Source organism: Lytechinus variegatus, chromosome 8 (assembly GCF_018143015.1).
Source record: "Lytechinus variegatus isolate NC3 chromosome 8, Lvar_3.0, whole genome shotgun sequence".
NCBI classification, from domain to species: domain Eukaryota; kingdom Metazoa; phylum Echinodermata; class Echinoidea; order Temnopleuroida; family Toxopneustidae; genus Lytechinus; species Lytechinus variegatus.
The window spans coordinates 4,485,314-4,509,760 of record NC_054747.1 but is presented as its reverse complement, the minus strand read 5'-3'; the positions used below and the strand labels follow the sequence as shown (position 1 = coordinate 4,509,760).

Sequence of the window (24,447 nt, the reverse complement as noted above, 5' to 3'; positions counted from 1 at the left end):
TCCAGAAGAAGTTCCAGTCTGGCATTAACTCGATTGCCCCTCAGGGGAGGGGCAAGCGAGAGCGGATCCATGGGTGGTTATACCATGTACACTAGATTATGAAATCCCTCGGAAGGGGTTAAAAGACACCTGCAATTCGAACAGAAAGGGGTAAAAAGATACTTGCTATTCCCTCAGAAATGGGTATGAAGATTCTTGCTATTCCCACAGAAGGGGGTAAGGAGAAACGTGCTATTCCCTCACAAGCAGAGGTGGCGAAAGCGGGGATGGGGGATGGGGGTCCGCCCCTCCCCTTAATTTTTTGTTGATAACCTTTTTTTTGTCAATCTTGTTTCCTGTGTCCATCCCAAAATCTTTGGTGGACACTCCCTACATCCGCCGCCAATGATCACAGGAGTGAGGAGAACCTTGCTCACAAGGGGGGCAAGAAGACACTCGCTATTCCCTCAGAAGGGGAGCCTATTTCCTCGAAAGGGGGTGAGGAGAAACATGCTATTTCCTTAGAAGGGGGTAAGAAGACACGTGCTATTTCCTCGAATTTGGGTGAGGAGACACATGCTATTCCCTCAGAAGGGGGTAAAGAGATATTTGCTATTCCCTCAGAAGAGGGTAATAAGACATTTTTTATTCCCTCAGAAGAGGGTAATAAGACATTTGTTATTCCCTCACAAGAGGGTAATAAGACATTTGCTGTTCCCTCAGAAGAGTGTGATAAGACAATTGCTATTCCCTCAAAATAGGGTAATAAGACATTTTCTATTCCCTCAGAAGAGGGTAATAAGACATTTTCTATTCCCTCAGAAAAGGGTAATAAGACATTTTCTATTTCCTCAGAAGAGGGTAATAAGACATTTGCTATTCCCTCAGAAGAGGGTAATAAGACATTTGCTATTCCCTCAGAAGAGGGTAATAAGACATTTGCTATTCCCTCAGAAGACGGTAATAAGACATTTTCTATTCCCTCAGAAGAGGGTAATAAGACATTTTCTATTCCCTCAGAAGAGGGTAATAAGACATTTGCTATTCCCTCAGAAAGGGGCAAGAACAGGGTCCTGTCCACGGAGGAGTAGTTGTTTTTTTTAAAAACGGACATACTGAAGCCTTTCGGACATGCACTCATCGGAGTAAGATCGCATGAAGGACTAAAACTATATATTGTTTTACTTTAGCACCTTAGTCATTCATGCGATTTTACTCCGATGACAGTTTACGTTTTTGCGGTACCAAACACTCGTATATTCCATTGTTACTGGGGCGCTGAGCATTGTCACAGCACCCTAGTAACAATATATAATCCTCCGTGGCCAAGTCCCCAGTTATATCCCCAGAATGGGGGTAAGGGAACACTAGTTATTCCCAGAAAAAAAAGGTCTTCAACCACAAATACTCGTACCAGAAAAAAAAATGACAAACAAAAAAAAGGTCTTCCATTTCAAATTCGTCAGGGGGGGACAGAGATACCTCCCTTGCTGGTTCTGTTTGTGTTTCATTGTATAATTTTGAGAACAATCCACCATGTTTGTGATTATAATCAATAAATTTTGAATTGAATTGAATTGGGTTGTGACTCGTCAGGGGTCTGCCCCCACCCCCCCCCCCGTAGTTACGCTAGTGGTTATTCCTATAGAAGGGGGTAAGAAGGCAATTTCTATTCCCTTCACTTTTTATCATTTTTTTCATTTCTGGAGAAATATAACCATGGTATTGGACCAATTAGAACTATCTCGTTGATCTTGAATATTTCTAAATCTCATATGTATTCTTGTGGACCCTTGAAATGTATCTTTTGGGTAATCTATGCCACATTAATGTACCATTAATAGAGGAATATGCATTATTTTCTAAAGTTTATCAGTTGTCATTTATAAATTTACCTCCCATATGTAAAATAAATCTTATGGCATAAACTAATAATCGTGAATGTTTCATGCTTTAGTCAGAATTTGTGAGTTTAGAACTTATCCTTTGTTACTGTAAGTAGACATTTGCTATTCCCTCAGATTTGATTTGGCTCGATTTGACTTTATTTTACATATTTCACAAGTACAAACAAAAATATGAAAACAATATCAGAAAAGTCATGAGAATACAAATCAGGCAAGGCCTTAAACTTAATTGAACTTAAAGAAAATAGCGACTTGGAATTAAAGACAATTTAAAAGAGTGAAATATGAGGGAACCTACATAAAAGAGCAAAGCTTGTTAAATCTGCAGGATCCATAAAAAATATCAGTCTTAATGAGTAGGAGAAGACAGGTAAGTAAATTGATTATAATAAAGTAATGCCAAATGTGACGATTGTGGATATGTCTGCCAGTCTATGACTATTATTCTCATTATGACATTCAGACATGGCAAAAATGGATTAAAGAACACTTGGATTTTTTTATTTTAATGTTTTGTCGGAGAGAGGGGTTTCCGCATCCACCTATGGTATTATTACATTATCAAATATTAATCTCATATTCAAAACAACAAGGCTGTAGTTAATGGCCATGCTACTGACACAAAGGGGATATATTAATTTCCTTGTATGATTTCATATTATAGTAGAGGTACTACACTTACCTAGTTCCGAAGGTGACAGAGCTAAGATTGAAAGAGAAACCAATATAAACGATTATTTAGGATTTTCTAGGGGATCCCATCGGCAGACAAACTATCATTTCCTCACTTCCTAACCGGAGAAGCAATACATGTATAGTTTCAATTTCAGTGACACATTACACGCATGATATTGAGTAATTTCATTCAATATTATTAGAACTGGAAAGGAAGAACTCAATGGACTACTGGGGGATTTTTACATAGACACGAGCAAGGAAATAAAAAAAACAGACAGTCTTTTTAAATTGTACCCCGGCTTTTACCTTTTATGTTTCATTGCTTATTTATGTATTTTTATTTCTTGTGTGTGTTTTGGTCTTGAAGGTATTGTTTGGGGGTGCCCCAAAGACCACCCCCCCCCCACACACACACACACACACACACATTCGTACGCTAGTAGCTAGAGATGTTTTTTATTGCTTTTCTCAGAGAAAGGGAGATGAGGAAGAGAAGAGAAAAATAATTCACAGTATTTGCTATTTCTGTTACTTTTTAGTAATTTCAGAAAATTTCAATTACGAATAAAAACCTAAAACTACATGGCTTCATCGTGCGCAATGATCACACAACTGTATGAATACCCATTTTTTGTTTCATAAGTTTTCTTTTTAAGGAAAGGAAAGTGGTGTTCTATGTTGTTTTCATTCTTATAAAAACTGATAAAAAAATATTTATTGCAAATGAAAGCACGAAACTAAATTATGTGAAAGCAAGTAATTTAATTACATAAACGAAACACAACTGTTTGAATTCCTTCTTGGTCTCAGATGTTGCCTTTTACGAAAGAGAAAAAATCTGCGCACTCGATGTATTTAAGTTATTTTCATTCTTATCATATCTGAACAAATATAAAATGAACAATTGACATCAGTAATTTCTAGAAAAAAAAATATTACAAATAAAAGCCAACATTGATTTTTTATTGTTCAACATCAACCTTACTTTCTTCTACAAGGGAGACAGGTTTTACACATTTGCATGAAAATACTTGATCATAATTTTATGAAATAAGATATGAAAAAGGAAATGGGGATACACCATCGTCAGTCTGCCTATTTCGCATTCATGACGGCATTCACATTTAATTATTTTACTTAATACATTCACAGCAAAAACTGTGGTGTTTACTGGTGTACATAGAGGACCACACCAGTTATTTTACACCGGTGTTAAATTGGTGGTGTTAGGTTTACACCTATAGGTGGATTACAACACCTATGGTTGTTACATTTACACTCTTTGGTGTTATATTCAATCTCTAGGGTATTATTTTAACACACCAGGGTGTGGTCCTCTATTAACACCAATTGCTGTCAGTTTTAACACCACAGTTTTTACAGTGTTTAATTCAGAAAATATTGATAGATTTGAATGCAATTACTAGTTCAATTATTTATCAAATCCTTTCAATTTTGTTCAAATTAAACAGCACTTTTTTAGTTTTTTCGGCCTGGTGTGCCACTCTTAGACATATGGGCCTCGCTAAAAAAATGAAAGCTTGGTAATAGACCTTACGCATGTGACGTCATAATCGCATAGTGCCATCCCTCAGAGGATATAAGAATATGCATAAAGGGAGTTGTCAGAGATGCACCAGCCGCATATCACCAACACATGCAAGGCAATAGCTTCAGCCTCTAAGATGGCGGCGTGATGACGTCAATACATAAGGTCTATGTAGATGACATTCTTACGTCGTGTTGACTTTTGTACGAACTCGTTATCTTCGCTGAATCCAAACACAGTGTGACTCTTCACGGTGATGTCGTACAGCGTAAAAGGCCGAAGGTTGTCGATCCTGACACGAGTCAGTATGATTCCGGAAATCTCCGAGCACTCGTCCGGTCTGAAGACCTCACAGTAGGTCACTGTGAAGGTTTGGGGTTTTCCCCCGGAAGCACCCTGCACCCACGTGACTATGAACGAGTTCACAGTCACAGAGGAAATCCAGTTGGCGGAATTGGAGGGACTTTCTGGTAAATCTGTTCAAGTAGAAATACGGAAGATACGTTTTTTGCTCAGTTAAATTCAATTTTCGATTTTTCTTTTCACATTGCATTAACATTGCAAATCAGTAAATATCATAATGGTAAATAGATTACATAAGAATAGTAAATCTAATACTACATAAACATCGTATGCGGAGATTGATGACTTTGCAAAGCGGGTTGCAGTCAGAAAGAACTGCCCTTATGGATAGGCCGATCGACAAAAGGATCGTAAAATATTATCATTAGAGGCGGAAGGCAAAAGATTTAGGGGGGCGGGTCCACATGAAATTTTGGTTACCAACCACAATTTTTTGACAGGCAAAAAAAAATTATCAAGCCAAATTTTAGGGGGGACCGCAACAAATTCAGGTAGGGGGACGCATGACAAAAAATTGACAAGCAAAAAAAAAAAAGGTTCTCAACAACAAATTTAGGGGGGCCGTCCCCCCACCTCAAATTTAGGGGGGCCTGTTTCCCCCCCCCCCCCCCCCCCCCCGCTTCTGCTGCCTATGAACATGATCATCCTAGAATCGTTAATTAGATGCACTTAATTAATAATGTAAGATAAACCAAACCAACACAAAAACAATATACGCAAGGATATAATTCAGTACCTAAAAAATATTATTATTTTCCAAAAAATGACATTAGGCCTACCTTCCATACTTAGTGATCCCAAATATCTTATTTCAGAAGGGAAGGGATTGTATAAGAATGGATTTCGACAGAGTATGAATTTTGTTTTTGATAAAGATGTACGGACACGTCCCAAATACAGTACATTTGTATAGACTTATCATCCTAAATTCATGGCAGATCAGGTTTTGGTCAGTTTCTTTTCTGCTGCACTGTAAAGAAATATTGGGTAAGCTTTCAGCCAACACGAGGGTGATTGTGTGGGGCATGTTATATTATTGATGATATGGGGCAATATTTATCCAATGCGGGAAGCATATTATTGATTGATTGATTGGTTGGTTGGTTGGTTGGTTGATTGATTGATTGATTGGTTGATTGATTGATTGATTGATTGGTTGGTTGGTTGATTGATTGATTGATTGATTGATTGATAACGAATTTATTCATTCCAAAATTTCAACAAAGTTGAAAAAAAGCAAAGCAAAATATAATATAACATTTTGAAATGAAATAGGAACCTTCTGGAAAGCAAAGGTTGTTATTGAAGGTTTCCTTCAATAAATAAGACATATTAATGCAAAAAAAAACAATATATATATATATATATATATATGTGTGTGTGTGTGTGTGTGTGTGTGTAATATACAAATTATATCGTTCTTGTTGAAGTTCAATATATATATAATATACAAGTCATCATATCTCTCTTGTAAAAATTATATGTAAGTCCTTGTTAAATATATTCTTTTTACATATTCTCCAAAGTACGAGATAAACAATGAAGAAAAAGTGAAAAGGACACACAAGACAAAACGTTACGAAAACAGGACGTGACAGAACGGTACAAGAACAAGACATGACAAAAAGTTATACCAAAACAAGACAGACGAAATATTACAAGAACAGACAAATTGAAACAAAAAGACGACAACAACAACAAAACAAAGGACAAAAAAGAGTAAAAGAAATCTGCACAGGTAGAGCGAATGAAAGGAGACGGAAAAAGAAGCGAAATAAAGGCAGGGGGAATCTGGAAGAACAGAAGATCCACAAGATATCCTAAGTAGGATGAATGATGTGAGTGTTATAGTTATTGGTTATGTTTTCTTTTAAGTGCTCTTTTGAAGCTATGAATAGTTGGCTTATTTCGTAAAGTTTGCGGAAGTGAATTCCAAAGTTTGATACCAGAAGATATGAACAGTTTGTTTTTTAATAATGTCCTCGTTCTAGGTAAATGGAAAAGTCCAGCAGATCTTGTAGGGTAGTGATGTACGTCCAGTCCAATAAGGTTTAAAAAAAATAAGCAGCAATTACTGAGAATGGGCAAAATTTTCATTACACTGGATAAATAAAAATGCCCAAAATAAATGCTCAATGTTGGTTGGACACATAATAACACTCATGGAGCCATTTTAACCAATATTTTTATAGTGTGTTCTCTCTTCTGTCACATCTGTGTACGTCTTCGTAGGCAAGAGGGGTCCACACACTACTAGCATTTTTCGTTTTGGTGGATCCCTCCATTTTATCAGATCTATATAATGTTTATGATAATTTGCTTTTATATACTTTATTTTGCTTCACTTCTGGAAAAATAAGATAATCTGATAATAGTGTACATACATTTCATTTGAAAATGTCATTGTCAATGTTTTTCGACCACTTTAATTTGTTCTGTTGAAAATGACATAGAACAAATTGAATTGAATTAAATCGAATAATGGACGTAATTATTTTCAACGAGAACCTCTATTCCGCTTACAAAAATAGAATAGTTTCATGTGCCCCAATGGTTACCCATATTTATAAAAATCGTTGATCTGCCACTAGATTTACTAATTCAGTCTCCATATGCAGGATATTCAAACTGAAACTACAATATAAACCACAATCCCAACAGACGCCCAATAAACGTAACATATAACTACCATATCTAACTGATGTATTAATCTCTTGTGGTGTAAATAATGTCATTAATAATTGTGAAAGCAGTAATATTCCTAAATATTGACTTCAACAACTCTTCTAATTTAAAGTGTTCACAATTAGTAGGATAAATTAGCTTAGTTCAAATAATTCGTCTGGACTACGGTCGCTTAAAGGTATTGTTTAACTTTGTGAACAGCTGATTGAAAAAAATTCTCAAACCAAGATGAAACATGTGTACAAGTGCATGTATTAGAACTAATAAACCCTGAAAACAACCATTATTGAGAATGAAAAGCTAAAACTACAAGGCAAACCCCGATTATGTAAATAGGCGTCTAATAGACACCTAAATAGTACACTTAAGTACATGGGATGAAATTAAGATGGTGTGTCCGGTCACTTTATATTTCAATTTTTGAAGCACTAAAAAATCATTTTCGAACGCTATTTTTTCTGGGCTTCATTTTTGTAAGATATCACAGACACAGGTGACAGGTGTGACCTTCTCGCTCAGATTTTTTAAATGTCAAACCAATGTTAACCAATCACTTTAATACATCGTTGTATTTTAAAGAACATTTTCCAGCCTGATACATTCCTGGGCCCCGTAAAAGTATCTTTCGTTCAACTTTTATGCCAATTACAAACCAGGGGCCCATAACCACAAAACTTAGCAATGATCGTAGAACATTTTTCAACGATTGATTCCATTGACTACAATATGCAAACATGCTTACGATCAATCGTTAACCGTTGTGTTACGGACCCTAGATCTCTTTCCATATTATGTAGAAACGCTAGCATATGGGCCTAAATAATGGTTTTGGGCCCCGTATTCTGAAGTCGGGTTTAAGTTAAACTCGGGTTTAAAGATGTGGTTTAAGTATGGGAAGCCAAAAGTATCAAAATTATTTATTAACTGTTATGTTATATTTATTGGGAGGCTGCACTCTACAAGCTCCGCTTTTTAGCAGCCTCCTCCAACCTGATATGTAATAATCTTGAATATAATTTTTGTACAGGGATACTTGGAAATATGTTTTGTTATTTATATGTCAAAATGAAATGAAATGTTTCTTATGTTTACTGTGCTCTTTCCTGATTCATCGATGGTGACGACAATAATCTTTTATCTTTTTAGTATGATATCTCTACTGTTAGTGATTTATGTAACAATTCTCTCTCCATACTTAAACCACAACTTTAAACCTGAGTTTAAGTTAAACCCGACTTCAGAATACAGGCCATAGTATCCAAGAACACCTGCAAGCGACCAGAATCAAACATTAATTCAGGGGGCGGAGCATGGCGTTCGGACGAATATGCGTAAATACATCTTTATTCGATAGTAAGGAAAATGGTTACCACCTAAACGTGGCAATGTCATCTAGTGACAAATGTTAACACGATATCCAGAAAAATAGATGCATTTTTCACCCTTTCTCCTCTCAATAGTTTCATAACGTCATAAAGGTTGTACCAATTGTCAAAAAAATAACTGCAAAACCCTTAAAGATTAATTTTTTGACATGTTTCGCTCATAAAAAAGTAAGGCGCTGATTAATTCGCTCAGATTTATCTCCTTTAAACCTACTTAGTGTGACATTGGTCTGGTTCAGGGGTGATAGGAGGAGCGAGTGCCCCCCCCCCCCCCATCACCCCTGCATTGATCATGCTGTGAAAGAGGGAAAAAACAAGAAAGATGGAGAAAAGGGAACTATATATGTTTTAAAAGGAGAAAGCTATATGTGGTGTAACTCTTCATTATTACACATTTTCTGGGGGGGGGGGGGAGAGGTCAGAGGTCACAAATGTAGGTCACATTATCCCCCCTCCCCCCACCCCCGCTCCCCATAAAGCAATCAGGTCACATCATTATAGCTGAATGAATGCTTTTTTTTAGGAAAGAAAGGTACTCAATACTTACTGCCAACATCAAAAGTAGCGCTAATGCTGAGGGGAGCCGAAAGACCATAATGCATTGCGGTGCACCGCACCACCTTCATAGACTCTACCGAGGATGCGGTAAGCGTCATCGTCCTTGATGACGTCACTAATGGAGAATCAGAAGCGCTGAAGTGATTGGCTTGATTTGAAATTTGAGGATTGAGATCAGGGGCGGACCAGGTGATATTGGCGGGAGGGTTGCATGGAGATGGAATGGTGCAGTTCAGCGTGTAAGGACGGTTGACGACTGCGTACAACGTGCTCTCGTTCGAAACCTCGACATCGTTTTCGACGTCAATGACGGCGATCTCCGTAGGTACATCTGTTTAATTTTTTTCAGAAAAGATCAAATGAATACATACAGGTATATGTATTGCCACAATTATGCGTAGTGTTTTTTTAGGGGTGGGATATACTTTTTTTATTAGTAGTTAATGGCGTAAGGTAATGGCGTAAGGTGCACAAATATGTCGGGGATTTGAATATTCTTAGGCTTTTGAATATTGCACACGGTCTGTTAAATAATGAAATGAAACTTTACATATAGGACTTTAGACTTAGAGGACACGTTTCTTCACTACCAGTACTGCCGAGGTCGTAGTATAGCCTGTTGATTAATGGTGTAATGGTTTTTTTTTACGACCATCCAAACTTGACTCATAAGTAGAGAAAAAATGAAGCCAAGCACGTAGTTTCTGAATTGACAAACCATGGTGCCATTAGGACATATACTTTCACATGAACATTTCTCTGGTGTAAAGCTAATTATTTTTATGGATGTTCACAATGTGTTTATATCACACCATGTGAATTTGTTGAAATTTGTAATAATAATGCTTGTTTTATTAGAGTTTCTTTCACTCTCTCTAATTATCCAAGTCATTTGCTTCTAGAATAGATTTTGCATTAATTAAAACCCCATTCACATCCTCAAATATCTGTATAGAGCTTTGGCATGTGACGTTTAAATGGTCTCATAGCGCCCTCCCTCAGAGGATATAGGAATACGCGTAAGCAGAGTTGTCAGAGATGCGCCAGCTTACCGGTGATAAGAACACTAATGCCTGTAAGGCAATGACTTTCGCCTCCAAGATGACAGCGGAATGACGTCAATGTATTTGGTCTACTTACATGTCACGGCGAGTCTGGAAGTGATGTCATCGAGTCCACCTCTCCTAACCACTTTACAGACATAAATTCCATCATCTGCAAGAGTTACGTCACTTATTGTCAGTGTAAAACCACTCGAAAGGCGGCCAGCTGTGTCTACCGCGTACTTCTCGGGAATAGACCGCGAGATTGAGCAGGAGATTACCGCATTACCGGTGCAGCCTGTGACGTTCACAATTTTATCGCGGCCATCTTTAGTCCACGTGACCCTGGCCAGCTCCTGTGGAGTTGTCTGGAAGGGGCAACGAAGGTAAGCTATCTCTCCGGCATTCGATCGTATGGTGGTCTGAGAAATCACTTCATTTCTTCCTACAAACAGAATTGAAATATACAAACTGCGAGTTTGATAAATTAAAAAATATACACATTACATTTTCGATCTTAGTTAAGGGTTCGGTTAATATTGATTTGACTTTAATTCTTTAAGAAAACCAAGCAGCAAGCAAAGGTCCCATTTCTCATCTGACGGTGTCTGTGGTGTGTGGTGTAAAAATGAAGCCCTGACATTATTGCACCCGAAAATCACTATTCAGTGTTAAAACGAGTGGGACATATAGTGATTGGAAACACCGACCCAATTTCATTCCTTGTACTACATTATACTCTGCATGCTCTATAAGGGATGAATTAAATGCCGAATGAAAGTGCATAAACAAGTTTGATTTTTTTTCTTCCTGTCTTGTTTATTAATTTGTGTACCTGCATGAACGGAATAATGAAAGAAAAAATAAAACACACATCAAAGCTCGGGATTTGTTTAAAACCAAATGTATTGTTAGCCCGTCTTTCAGCAATATAAAGCAATTTACACAGTATCATCACACTGCAAAAACTCCGGTGTTGATTTAACACCAGCACGGAATCTACATATGTCTACACCAGAGAAGTATTGAAACACCACCAGTTTGGAATCAAACCGATGCTGTTTTAATACTGATTGGTGTTGTATAAACACCTACCTGGTGTTAGACCAAAACGAAACTGGTGTTGTTTAACACTTCTCTGGTGTGGACATATATAGAATTCGGGCTGGTGTTAAATCAACGCCAGAGTTTTTGCAGTGTACAATTGTTACAATTGAAGAGAACTCTCAGGTATGATATGGCGATGATAACAAATAATGGCAACTATTATGGTAATTTAGTATGATAACGAAAATTGCGATAAATTATAACATTGCTAATAAAGCGATTATTTTCAAATCAGAAAAATTGATAATAATGACGATAATGATATGAAAAACAATAGTAATTATAATTAAGAAACTATGGAGTCCAACGTCTCGACCAAAACTCCCCCGACTTTGCCTTGACATGGGAAATGCATAAATTTAGCCGACATTGATTTTGACTCATCTCCTCTCCAAAATGGCCACTTGTGATATTATTTTCCATGAAATATAGGCATTATAGTAGAGCGGATTAGCCGAACAATAATATTGTGCAAATTTTGACTAAACTTTAAAATAAATCTTACGGCATATACTAATACTTGTGAAAGTTTCATGCTTTAGTCAAAATTTGCACAATTGTTGTGATTTTTGAAGCTTACTATTATAATCAGTAATATGCCGAACCTCCAAACTTCACAATCTACCTTCTAAGATTTGATATAGGCCTATGCATGCAAATAACATCCGTAAAATATCTTTAAATCTTCATATATTATTTTCGGATCTGTGAGTTGCTGATCACAGAAAATTCATGCAGTATGCAGATTTCTTCATAAGATTTTACTTTTGTGAGTGTGTGGGGCCTGTTACAACCGATAATAGGCACCTTTCGTAAACCTCTACAACGCGAGATTAGAGTCGGTTAACTCAAAAGTTAACGATTAATCATAGACTCGATTTTCTAGATTGATTGTACATTACAGTCAATACAATCAAACGTAGAAAACTGTTCTACAATCATTACCAAGCTTTGTGTTACAGGCCTAGAGATCTTCCTTTTCGTGCAAAGCTCTTTCATACGATACCAGCATGCCATGCCATTTGCCTGCCTGAGCTCGCGGCGGGACTGTACCTGTATCATGGCTATGACTCCAGCTGGCTGGAGACATGCGAAATGTAGATTATGACATGGATAAGAAAGTGGTTTTTCAAACAAATCGAGTACATATCATGCATGTTGAGTAAGGAAAAACTTACCGAATTAAGGCTTAGATAAAGATCATTACAGTCCATCGAATCGATATTGCATTTAATGTGCATTATTTGTGGATCACTGGCAATTGATTCCATGGGTCAGATCACCTCTTAAGCCGAATCATTTCGCATGTGTTGACATGTACACAGCATGCAGCAGGCCATAAACCGTCTAAATTTGCGGAGTCTTTTCTTTTGCCTGCACCTTCTACACAAACTATATGCCTCTACCACACAAAGCAATTGGCAGTATGATTTACTTTTCCGCAGAAATTGAGAGTTTGCCGGGGGTACACTTCCATTGATGAGTGGATACCAGGAGCGACCATGGGGTTTCGAAAAGCACCCTAAACAAGGGAAGGTCTTTTCCAGATTAGGAAAATGCATCTCTCAACAAGTATTTGGGTTGTGACACCCTACAAGTAGTGGAAATATATCCTTTTTTCAGTATTTTAATCATCGTTTTTAACACCCTCATAACGCTACATAGGCGTAACGTACTTACCCACTCTTTCCCTTTTTACGTTTGGTCGCGCCTGGTATCCACCATTCAATGAAAGTAGGCCCCCCGGGCGGCCTCTCGAGCTCTTGGAGGAACCGACTTTGGATTTGGAAAGTCGTCCTAAATCGGATATATCGCTGTTACCATAGTAGCAACCAGAATTTTGCACACGAAACGCAAATTGAATGTTTCCGTTCCAGATGCGAAATGAAAAAAAAATCTCATGTCACACAATTTCCATTTACAGGACGGAGTTTTACGACCATGACGACGGGCCCAAAAGACTCTTCCAACATGAACTACCGTCCTAAGTAAGCGTGAACGTCCTAAATGAAATGTCGGGAATGTCGCAGTCAATGCATAATGTATTTTTTAACACATAACGTCACATGTCGCAACGCATAATGTCGCAGCAGATTGTCAACGCATAATGTCACATGTCGCAACACACAATGTCACAGCGGTATTTTCTTCAGGACTCGAGCTACAGATATACAGATATAAAATATGTTTTCACTAAGTATTTTGAATTTTACAAGAAAGAAAATTAAGTGATTTGGAAATCATTGTATGGATATTTATCGGTTTATTGCCATTTCGTCTACTGCCTTTTTCCCCACTATCGCATGGTTTGATATCATTTCTTCCACCATTAGTTAGTGAACTATCAACATAGTTCAATAACAATATCGTCTAATTACCATCTCGTCTAAAAGCCAATTGTACTGCTGATAGCCGTTTTGTTTATTATCATTTAGTCTAATTGTATATTTTTTCAATTCATCCAATATCCACTTTGTCCAATATCATTACTTCTATTACCTTTTGGCCTAATAGCCAATTGGTCTAATAACCACTGGGTCTACTCTCATTTCGTCCATGTTCCATTTGGTCTAACTTCAGTCGGTTCACTATCACTTTGTCTAAACCCATTTGGGCTAACAATCATTTGGTATCGTTGCATAGGTCCACTCACTAATAGGTCCAATCACCGGTATCTTCTTCAGGACTCGAGTTACATAACTAAACAATTGACGGCAGCGCGAGTCGAAAAATAAATTTTGGATCTAAGAACAGGACGCTCTTTTAATGTTTTGTAAATCGTAAAATGGATGGGTAACTAATCGCTAGTCTTTGTGTTACGGAACCTTGGTTTAATCAATTCTATGTTATAGTCCTAACGTTTCAATAGATGAACCCTAAATTGTAATGATTTTTGATGCAATTTATTATTGAAGGTAGACAGACTTCAGGTTTTAAATTTCATCATGAAATTAGTAGCTTCCAATAATATGATTATTTCTTTTCTTTCTCCTTCTACACATTAAAAACGCTGTTTGAAATTTTAAACACGGCTGTTTGCTATGTGAATCGCACAGTAGTTGTCAAAACCATGCTTAATTTATTGAGAATCAAATATTAAGAATTAAACTTTGTTGTTTAAGATTTAAACTCTTGTTTAAACTGCTTGAACAACTGTACGATTCATATAGTAAACAGCGTTATTCGTAAATTTAAACATTTTTATTGTGTACCCACAAATATTTCAATTTCAACACACTGATAAAAGGAGACTTCATTGCACGTAATTTGCGAAAACTAAAAAAAATAATGTAATTTTTACCAAGATTCACGAGCCCACTGTTATCAATCACGATTAATTGGTGCAACGGAGAGACGTTTTAGCTTACCTAAAATATGAAGAAATATGAAGCACAGAAACGTTCCCCAAAAGAATGATGACATCTTGGAGCGACAGGACCCTAACACTAAAGAATTTTTATTCAGTGAAAGATTATTGCATTCGATATAATTAGATACCTTCTGGAGTGCACTTCAGAACTATGTGAACTGAAGAAGTAGCCTACAGTACAGTGGAGTAGCCCTTCGCAATTGGGGCTTTGAAAATATCATTCCAAGTTTCACTCTCTCTCTCTTTCTAAGTTCTAAAACCGCATGATCAATGTGCCATTATTTTTATCACATCGCTTTCACTTCTCAATCAATTAACAAAATTGACAGTTAAAATCATAATATGCCTATTATATGCCTATACTTTAAATTCTTTCGAATCTGTGAAAGTGAATGCTTCTATTGATAGCAATAATGTGGTCGAAATCCCTCACATTATGAAAGGTCAGAATCTACCATAATATTTGTTGATTTCGATATTGTTTTCGATCATGCAGCCGGGGCGGATCCGGCCTTCGCCAATAGGGGGGGGGGGCGGATTTTTTTCAGCCACATTTTCCCCGATCGGCCGCTCGAAGTTGATTTTCGTTTGTTTCTTTGAAGGGGCTGTCTTCATAGTCACTTCTAAGCTTCATTCTTATAAATCAACCTAATTGTATAGTAACCTCATTTAAATAATGCGAGAGCGAAGCTCGTGTTATTTTATTATTTCATGCATTTTGTCCTATAAGATTAAAACATTCATGGCAATGTTAGTGATCATAAACGAGATGTGTATCCAACTAAATAATTACTGCTAGCGCGAAGCGAGAGCAGAAATTTCTAATATACGTTTTGATCTGATCAAAAATTGATCTGTTAGGTCTGCTTGCAGTTAGCCACAAAGACACTACATATTTCAACAATCCAATAATGAGAGCGCGAAGCGCGAGCTGAAAATTTTGACATTTCTACCTGAAGAATGGAAGTTCTAAGCACGTTTTGTAATCGTGAAAAGATAAGTATATAACTGAACATTTGATGCGAGCGCGAAGCGGAAAAATTCGAGATTTAGACCTAACAATGGGACACCCTCTTCATGTTTTGTAAATCATGAAAAGGATGAGTAATTGGGAATCTTCCTACATTGATAATGCGAGCGCAAAGCGCGAGCAGAAATTTTTTGATATTGCGATGTGAAATTGGATGATTTAAATAGAGTACAAGCTGCGTATCTGAATAAACATGCGCGCGTGTGTTTTAGATTTCTACTTAAAATCTTGGCATTCTAAATACCTATTTTATTATTAAAATCAATAAAGCGAGCGCGAAGCGCGAGCTTGAAATATTTCAGACTCCGACCTGTAAAAGGGTCAATTTAAGCTCTGTATTTCAAGCACTTTGTAGGAAAATTGTGAGGTGTAAATGAATCACAGTTAAAAAAAGAGCTGATATGTTTCATTATTGCTTTTAGTTTTGACATAGGACCGGGACATATGTCATCATATGAAAATCATATTCCTTGCCATATCGCTTGTCGATATTCCATTATGAAAAAAGGGCCAATCTGATTATAAAATTGATATCCGATCTATTAATCTAATAAGCCTAATGAGAGCGTGAAATCTGTTAATACTACGGCCTGAATACTGGACATTTAAAGCACTTTTGTAATTATGAATAAGATGCATGAGTTAATATATTTTCAACAATCAATACGAGCGCAAATTGCGAGCCGAATTTTTTTATTAACTGTCATGAAATGGGGACTTTGAGCAGTTTGCTATAGAATTAATATTGAGATATAGGCCTACATAAATTACCGATCAAACTGATACATTTTGACAATCTGACCTGAATAGAGATATTTTGAGAACTTCATGAAAACAGGAAAATGATAGGGATTTGACAAATTAAATTTTGCGAGCATTTGCGAGGTCGCAGCGCGAGCAGAAAAAGTTAATATTCAGACCATTTAACGTAAATTTTTACAGAGCACTTTTTAAAAATCATCAAAATAATGAAAGTTCGAATTCGGAGCTGAAATATGTTTTGCATGTTGACTTCAAAATTTGATATTTTAATTATGTAAATCACCTTAAAGGCATTGCGAGTGCGAAGCGCGAGTGAAAATTTCATATAGCGATATAAAAAAAAATCTTATTTTCCAAGTCTTCCCCTCATCTTATTTTCTTATTTTATTCACTTGTCTTCCTCCTCTTATGTTTCCCCTTCTTTTCTTCTCCTCTCTTTTTCCTTCTTTTTATTTTTTATTCTTGCTTTCCCCCTTTTTAGAGGGGGGGGGGGCCATGGATCCGCCTATGCATACAACCGATTGGTTATTTTGACAAATCATGTTCAGACAGCATACATAGACATGGTATATATAGTTGACTTTAATCGGACTATAGTTACCAACTTCCTCAGGTTAAAAACCAGATTGTCTTCTTCCCTAGACACGTTCGAATGTAACTGCACTGAACAAAAACAACTTATTTCAAGTAAAGAAAATAGAGAGGAAATATAGGACGAACGTGACCATTTGAGAGTATGTGTAAAAGAAAATAAACTGGACGCGAAATATATGTTTATCTTCTCTATCATAATCTGAGGTAATGAATGATTTGTAACACACACCACGACCTGTAAACTATAGGATAATGATAAAAACAATCAATGCATCGTGATTCAAATAATGATGATGATGATGATGATTATGATGATGATGGTGATGATGATGATGATGATGGTGGTGGTGATGATGATGATGATGATGGTGGTGGTGTCGGTGATGATGATGGTGATGGTGTCGGTGATGATGAAGATGATGATGGTGGTGATGATTATGATGATGAATATGATGATGATGATGATAATGATGGTGATGGTGATGATGATGATGGTGGTGATGATGATGATGATGGTGATGATGATGATGATGGTGGTGGTGATGGTGGTGATGATGATGGTGGTGATGATGATGATGGTGGTGATGATGATGATGATGATGATGATGATGATGATGATGATGATGATGATGGTGGTGATGATGATGATGATGATGATAATGATGATGATGATGATGATGATGATGATGATGATGATAATGATGATGATGATGATGATAATGACGATGATGATGATGACAATGATGATGATGATGATAATGATGATGATGATAATAATCATAATAGTAATAATAATGATAATAGTGACGATAATGTTGGCATGAAACCCTCAAGACTCACATGACGATGGCTTTAGTCTTGCTAATAATTTTCCAGTTTTTATGCTCTTTATTTTCAAATACTTCGTTCATCTTTGTATTACACGCATGTATACATGTACCTAAATATATATTGATATTTACATTCTACATTAATGTTATTGTTTAAGTCTTGTAATATCTTTATTTTTAATCCAAATGTATATCTTGTTGAAACTGGAAATAAAGATTTGAAGTTTGAAGGGAATATCAATGATGACAATATTAACATCAACGATCAATCCCGGGGGGGCCACTTCCATTCACGAATGGATACCATGCGCGACCATGGGGTCTCGAAAAGCACCCTAAACACGTAATTTCCATGTTCTGAAAATTCACCCCTTAACAAGTATTGGCGTGAGAAACCTTACCCTTAACAAGTATTGGAAACAAAATGATACTCTTGGCAAATGTTCCCTGAAATGAACCACTAAGCAAGTACAGGAATTTTTTTTTATTGTTACGGGTCCTTCAGTCGTCGGCTTTACCTTATTTGGTTTAGTACGATCCCACCTTCTACACCTTGCGCAAATCGGACTCTAAACACGAAGTGTTGGGGCAAAAAAGACATCCTTAATAAATCATCTTAATTTTGCTTTATCATCCCCGCAAATTCGACCCTAAACACGTAATTTTCCTGCAAAATAGATACCCTTTTTTCGTTATTTTTGACACCCTTATCACGTTACGTACGTAACGTGCCCTATCGTGAAAAAGACATCCTTTTTACGTGTTTTTTTGGTCGCGCATGGTATCCAGTCCTCAATGTAAGTGGCCCCCCCCGGGCAATCAATACGAAAGGCATTCTGTATTACGTGTCATTGCTTTGTGATTTCAATGATACTTCCATCTGACAATAAAGATGGTGTTTTCCAGCTAGCCACGTAAAACGTCCCCTCCCTCTCATTTTTTCCCAATTCGTCGTCTTAATCAATTGGTAGAATTACAAAGACAATTATAAAGATAAATAACATCATCAGCTAGAATAAAACGAATCTGCATTCGGTGTTTGATCTCGCATCTGACAGTAAACAAACATATATATGTTTTCCAGCTAGCCACATAAAGCGTCCCGTCAAGACTTTATTTTAATTTCTTCGCCTAAATCAATGTCACCGGTCATCACCAATAATGAAGATGGAGAGTTTGTACAATCGATTACCTTCTTTGCGTTAACCTGCAAGGCCAGCTGGGTGTTAATGGATTGATTAGTGATGCCAGAGCTAGAGCAAATGCATGGAAGATTGCTTTGTTTTCTACCAGCATCTTAATCAAGGCAATTTAGATGAGACACATGAGCCCTGTTTTCATTGGTGATCTTTGTCATGGTATTAAGGACGAATTCGACTTCATCTTCATACGTAGAGTTTGTATGGCTGATATTAACAGTGCCTTCTTCTAGAGAATTTGATCTTAGACATGTGAGAGGAAATGAATTTTAGTTATTGTTGATCTTCTCGACATTAAACATGGACAATCCTTTTAGTTCAGAACTGTGGAGCTTTACAATACTTCACTTCTTCAGACTTCATGTGTTATACACTATATACTGCAAGTCGAACAGTCCATTCGTGATTATTACTACGAAATAGTACCTGAAGTATAAGGCATTAATGTCCCCTTAGCAACACATACTTTGTTTATGATTAATGTTAACTTAGCTTTGAATGACTGAGATAACTTTGCTACAAGTTGTGGAGTATTGTCTAACTTTTTACAGGTCAGAGGATATCACGGAACATATACGGGTCTGGAAACTAAGTTGGCAATAGGACGGGTGCCTTTACTAAGACTGTTTTTTTAGCATTACTTTATTTTAAACGTGGAATATAACTGATTTCCTCTTTCATCAAAAAGGATTTCAACGCTGCGATACTACGGTAGAAAAATTGAAATGGTCTTCTATCCCCGGGATGGTTTTGAACTTTAAACCTTGGCTACTTCACGGGCCACTTTTAGCTCATGAGGAATCTGCAAATCTAACATCCTTAAAATTGATATCTGTAGACCAGAAAGAACGGTAGGTTAGGTGGGTCTATTCAATGATGGAAGAATATAAATTTGGCAACGAAACAATGACCATGCTAACTTTGGATCCGACTGGTGTTCCTATAACCAATGCGTCCTTGTCTCGCCAAGTTGTCCAATATTTGGCATATGCCATTTTGGCTATTCTTGTTGTCTCGTGCAATACCTTCATTCTAATACTGCTCAAGAGAAACAAAGATCTGTTCGACACCACAACCGTGTTCTTCTACCAGGCTCTTGCTTTGGCGAATATGTGTGCAGGGGTTTGTGGTGCGGTTTACGGGATCATCATGGGCCCGAGGGATATGTGGCCTCTTGATCAGATCTCCTGCGCTCTCCTCCTGCGCGGACACTTTCTATTCCTCTATCAGTCAGCTTGGGTTCTTTGCAGCATCAGCGTAGACCGATGTCTTATGATCAATTGGCCTCTGCGATACCCGACCATTGTGACGCCTCGAAGAGCAAGGATCGGATTGGGTTCGTTGCTCTTCTTGTCTTTCCTACCAATGATACCCATCTTACCGATCGAAGGGTTCCCCCTCTTCCAGTCGAATACCGCCAGGTGCGCGGGGAATCCGTTTCAGATCCACGGCTCCGACCTGGCCTGGGTTGGTGTTTTACTTGTCTTCATAGCAGTCCCTCTGCTGATTTCAACGGCAGCAAACGTATGCATGATGCGCGCAGCCATCCGACAACGCCACCGCGTCATTCCCAAGAGTCACAATGGCGCAAGTGACGCAGTTCCATCAAGTCCATTCCGTCCTCGTTCAAATACTACAGCATCTTACCAAAGCAGCATTCAACATTCTCCCGGACCCATTCAACGGAGGCCTGATTTACCGGAAGCCAACGTCGAGTCTGTTGGCCAACATCTAGAAAGATTGGAGATACCGGTGGACATGATGAATTGTCCAACACTTGGAAGCAGTATCGGCATCTCTTGCTCCGGAAACATTTTGCCTAGCCGTAATCTAAAGCTCTACCGGTCGCCTCAAACTCCTTCAATCCCCCATGCGGAAGCCCCTACATTGGGTCCATGCCGGTCTGACCAAAGAAGTTCTTGTTTAAACATATCATGTAACAGGCTGATGTTTCATCGAGAAGTGCAAGAAAATCCGGCAGTACAGACGACAGAAGCTCACGCTGATGCAAGGTCTCCATGGGGGAGTAGGTTGGATGATTCTATTATTCGCATTACACATACTATGCCGATTTCGCATCTGACCGTTGACATGGTTGACACCAATGCTAAAACGTTGGGCATAAGCAACTTACAGAGTTCTCGTTCTGACGTCACTGTTGATATCAGATCATCGCAGCAGACTCCGGACGGGATATCCACGATCTCCGCACGACTTGATGCTCCTCATAGATGTCGCTCCGATACAGCCACAACAACCGGCAGCAGTACTACTGTCCAACAACGTGACAACGCTAAAACCAATTTCGCAGCCATGTTGTCTCGCCATTCCGCTCAACTTAAATCCTTACGCACGATTGTTGCCATGACAATAGCGTTCTACGCATCTTGGGTGCCGATAACTACCTATTTTATCCTCCAATCTACCGGTGGGTCTGCACGCGTCTCGCGTGAATTTTATTCCTTCGCGTTAGGAGTAGATATATGCGCATGTTGGTGGAATATCATTGTTTACGTCATCACCAATGCGCCTTTAAGGAATGCGGCTAAGAACATGATGAAATGTCGGTGATTGGAATACAATACTGAGAGCAGAATGGGAGGCCTATGCGAAGTAATGACAATGTAAAGTGGTTCTATTTTTATTAGAAGCCCTTTCCATCATAAACATTACATCCCTCATTTAACAAGGGACGCAACGTCATGTCTCGACACATGGACAAACGCTTTTTTATTATTTCTTTTAGTGAACGCTATGTACTGTATGAAATTCACAGTTATTGCTTAATATTTGTAAAAGTGTTCAGAATCAATAGAGTTTAACTTTCAATAATTAATTTTCAATCGTGCACCTCGTTTTTGGAATCCATACAATATTTGTCTGTGAAATGGCAAACAGTGACAGAAAACATGTAGGTGACAGGAAATAATAAACTAGATCGTAGTTCCATCCTGCGCATGATCAGAGGAAGGCAATTGGTAAGTGAAATGAGTTTTAGAATTGAATGAGATAAGGACCAACTTAGATGTCTTGGTTATTCATATATTATTTTGAATTGTGTTTTTCATTCACATCCACAAAGAACAACAATGCGTCTACGAACGACTGATATTTCCCAGTTTTTCAAGTACATCGTACAAGCATGCTTCAATATGCATTCAAAGTAGAAACACAACAAATACCTTCACATGGAGTGTTCACTGGTGTGCTATTCCAGTCACCTGGGGGCGTTTCATCAATATTTTCGTCCGACAAGTTGTCAGATCTGACAAGTTTCCTGGATGCTGATTGGTTGGGAAGCATTGTTACTATAGTAACTGTCGGATAAAACAGGACTTGTCGGATAAAACGTCCGACAAGTCCTTTCATGAAACGCTCCCCAGGTCTATTCAATTTCATCATCTTTCTATGTAAGGCATGCATACGTAATATCTTCCTCTGAAATCTGCCTATCAAAATGAAATGAATGAAAGGTCATTTGACCAAAATTGTCCATGCAGTAACTACGAACTGGCCTATACCGGGGGGGGGGGGGAGGGAGCACTCAGTATATAATGTATAGTGGGTATGTGCTGCGGAGGGGATCCCCATTTTTACACTCAAATTTCCGTTCCAAGGCATAGCATTTTTGTCTTATTGAGAAAAAGAACACTGAGAAAGACGCTCCAAAGCATAGCATTTCCTTTTTATCGAGAAAAAAAAAGAAGAAAGAAATCCGCTCCAAAGCTTCGCATATTTTTTCGTTACGCCGTTCCAGTCGCATTGATCTGCTACAAGGAGCTGCAATTTTGGTATAACAGCTTTAAGATTTTGGGGAAGAAGCTGAAAAAAGCGTGTATATTTTTGGCATTGTTTCACATATATAAATGGTGGTCCTAGCAAGTTCGTCATTTATAAAAATACGTAAAAATTAGTGAAGCAATTTTTCCCTATTTTTATATTTCTATATTCTTTATTAAAATCATTGATGATGCTGGTTAGAGTGCAATATAATATGTTTTTGTCTTGAGAATTGTGTATTCGCTTCTATCCAATTACTAATACTCACAAGTAGATTTTTATGTGTATAATAATTTGAATAGGTCCTAACTTTAAAAAAAAAAAAATCTGGTTCTCTATTTAAAACACACACACACTGTCTTCATCTGTGAACAAACGCACTGTAAACTTTAAATGGATGTGGAAAATCGTTGATAATAAAAAGAGAAGGTCGAGAATGAAGCCTTGAGGTACGCCGCACTTTTTTTCTTCTTGTGATGATGAAAACCATTGAAATTATTATGATAGTGAAATAGCTAGTAAAGAGTTTCAAGAGTGCCACTTGTGTAATAATTGTCCAATAATTTTAATGAAATTGAATGATCGTTCACAGCAAAGGCTTTAGTTAGGTCTATAATGATAAATGAATATACTTTGCTGTTATGGCTCCATTAGTTTTATGAGATTAATTATTGATATATCTATTGAGTGACCGTGCCTTAATCCAAAATGATTTTCAAGTAAATATGATGTTTCTTTAAAAAAAAAATCATCCAATCTCTTTTATATGTGTTTTGTAAGTATTTTTAGTATAGAAATGGCAATACGGTTAATGACCGGGAATTGTTGTTTTTATTTCCTGTTTTCATGAATAGGTGTAACACATGCAACTTTCATTTTTTGTTGGAAAGATATAGGCTACTAATACAACGATTGAAAATTAAAGATAATCCACTGATAACCTAACTAACTCTTTTTACAACTTCAACACCATTTTATGCCGGAAATAGTGTAAATAATCCAACAATATTTTTATAGGCATGGAAAATAGATTGTTTATTATGCGTTTCACGATATCTGTTGAAGGAGATATTTTTAGCAGAATTTATATTTTGAAAGACCAATGTTATCCTAATAAAAATAAAGAAATTCATGAACAAAATTGGCAAAGCTCTGTTAATTTCATCCCGAACTTTAGAGAATCTTTTCTATTCTGTTCTTTGTTTGGATTCTAGAATTCATTCATGCATGTTGATTTTGAACGGTATCATTAATCATATTAGAAAAAATAATCTCTTTTGACCTGTCTTGGTTTGCGCATGGTCCCCAAATAGAACAGTACGCTACTCAACGTGAGGTAAAGTGTGTGTATATTCCCTTGTTATCCAAGGATTATTGTTTTGTTGGTCATTCATTGGAAGACATTCATCATAATTTGTTTTGAAATATACAAAAGTGTTTCAGATATCTAGTTAACGTTACCATTTACTATGTATTTCAAGTCGATGTCATCATGGAAAAAATGAAATGTTGAATCAGCAATTGAAAGGTTGGAAGAGTGATAGGTGACAACCTATTCCAAATGATATATTCAACCTTGCATGAAGCTTGAATCCAACAATGTAAGTGTTGGGTTGAACCATTTGAAG

General features: G+C 37.3%; 1 protein-coding gene across 1 annotated transcript in view; it reads right to left on the bottom strand.

Annotated features, from left to right (window-relative positions):
* Nucleotides 1-14,798, bottom strand: part of LOC121419860 — a 28,395-nt gene extending 13,597 nt beyond the window's left edge. Inside the window, exons 1-5 of the mRNA XM_041614324.1 lie at nt 14,623-14,798; nt 10,245-10,592; nt 9,094-9,435; nt 4,302-4,589; nt 2,569-2,589 (exon numbers count right to left, since the gene is read on the bottom strand). Of these exons, the coding sequence (XP_041470258.1) occupies nt 2,569-2,589; nt 4,302-4,589; nt 9,094-9,435; nt 10,245-10,592; nt 14,623-14,677 (1,054 nt within the window). The 5' untranslated portion in view covers nt 14,678-14,798. The remainder of the gene's footprint in view (nt 1-2,568; nt 2,590-4,301; nt 4,590-9,093; nt 9,436-10,244; nt 10,593-14,622) is intronic.
* Between the last annotated feature and the right edge of the window lie 9,649 nt (nt 14,799-24,447).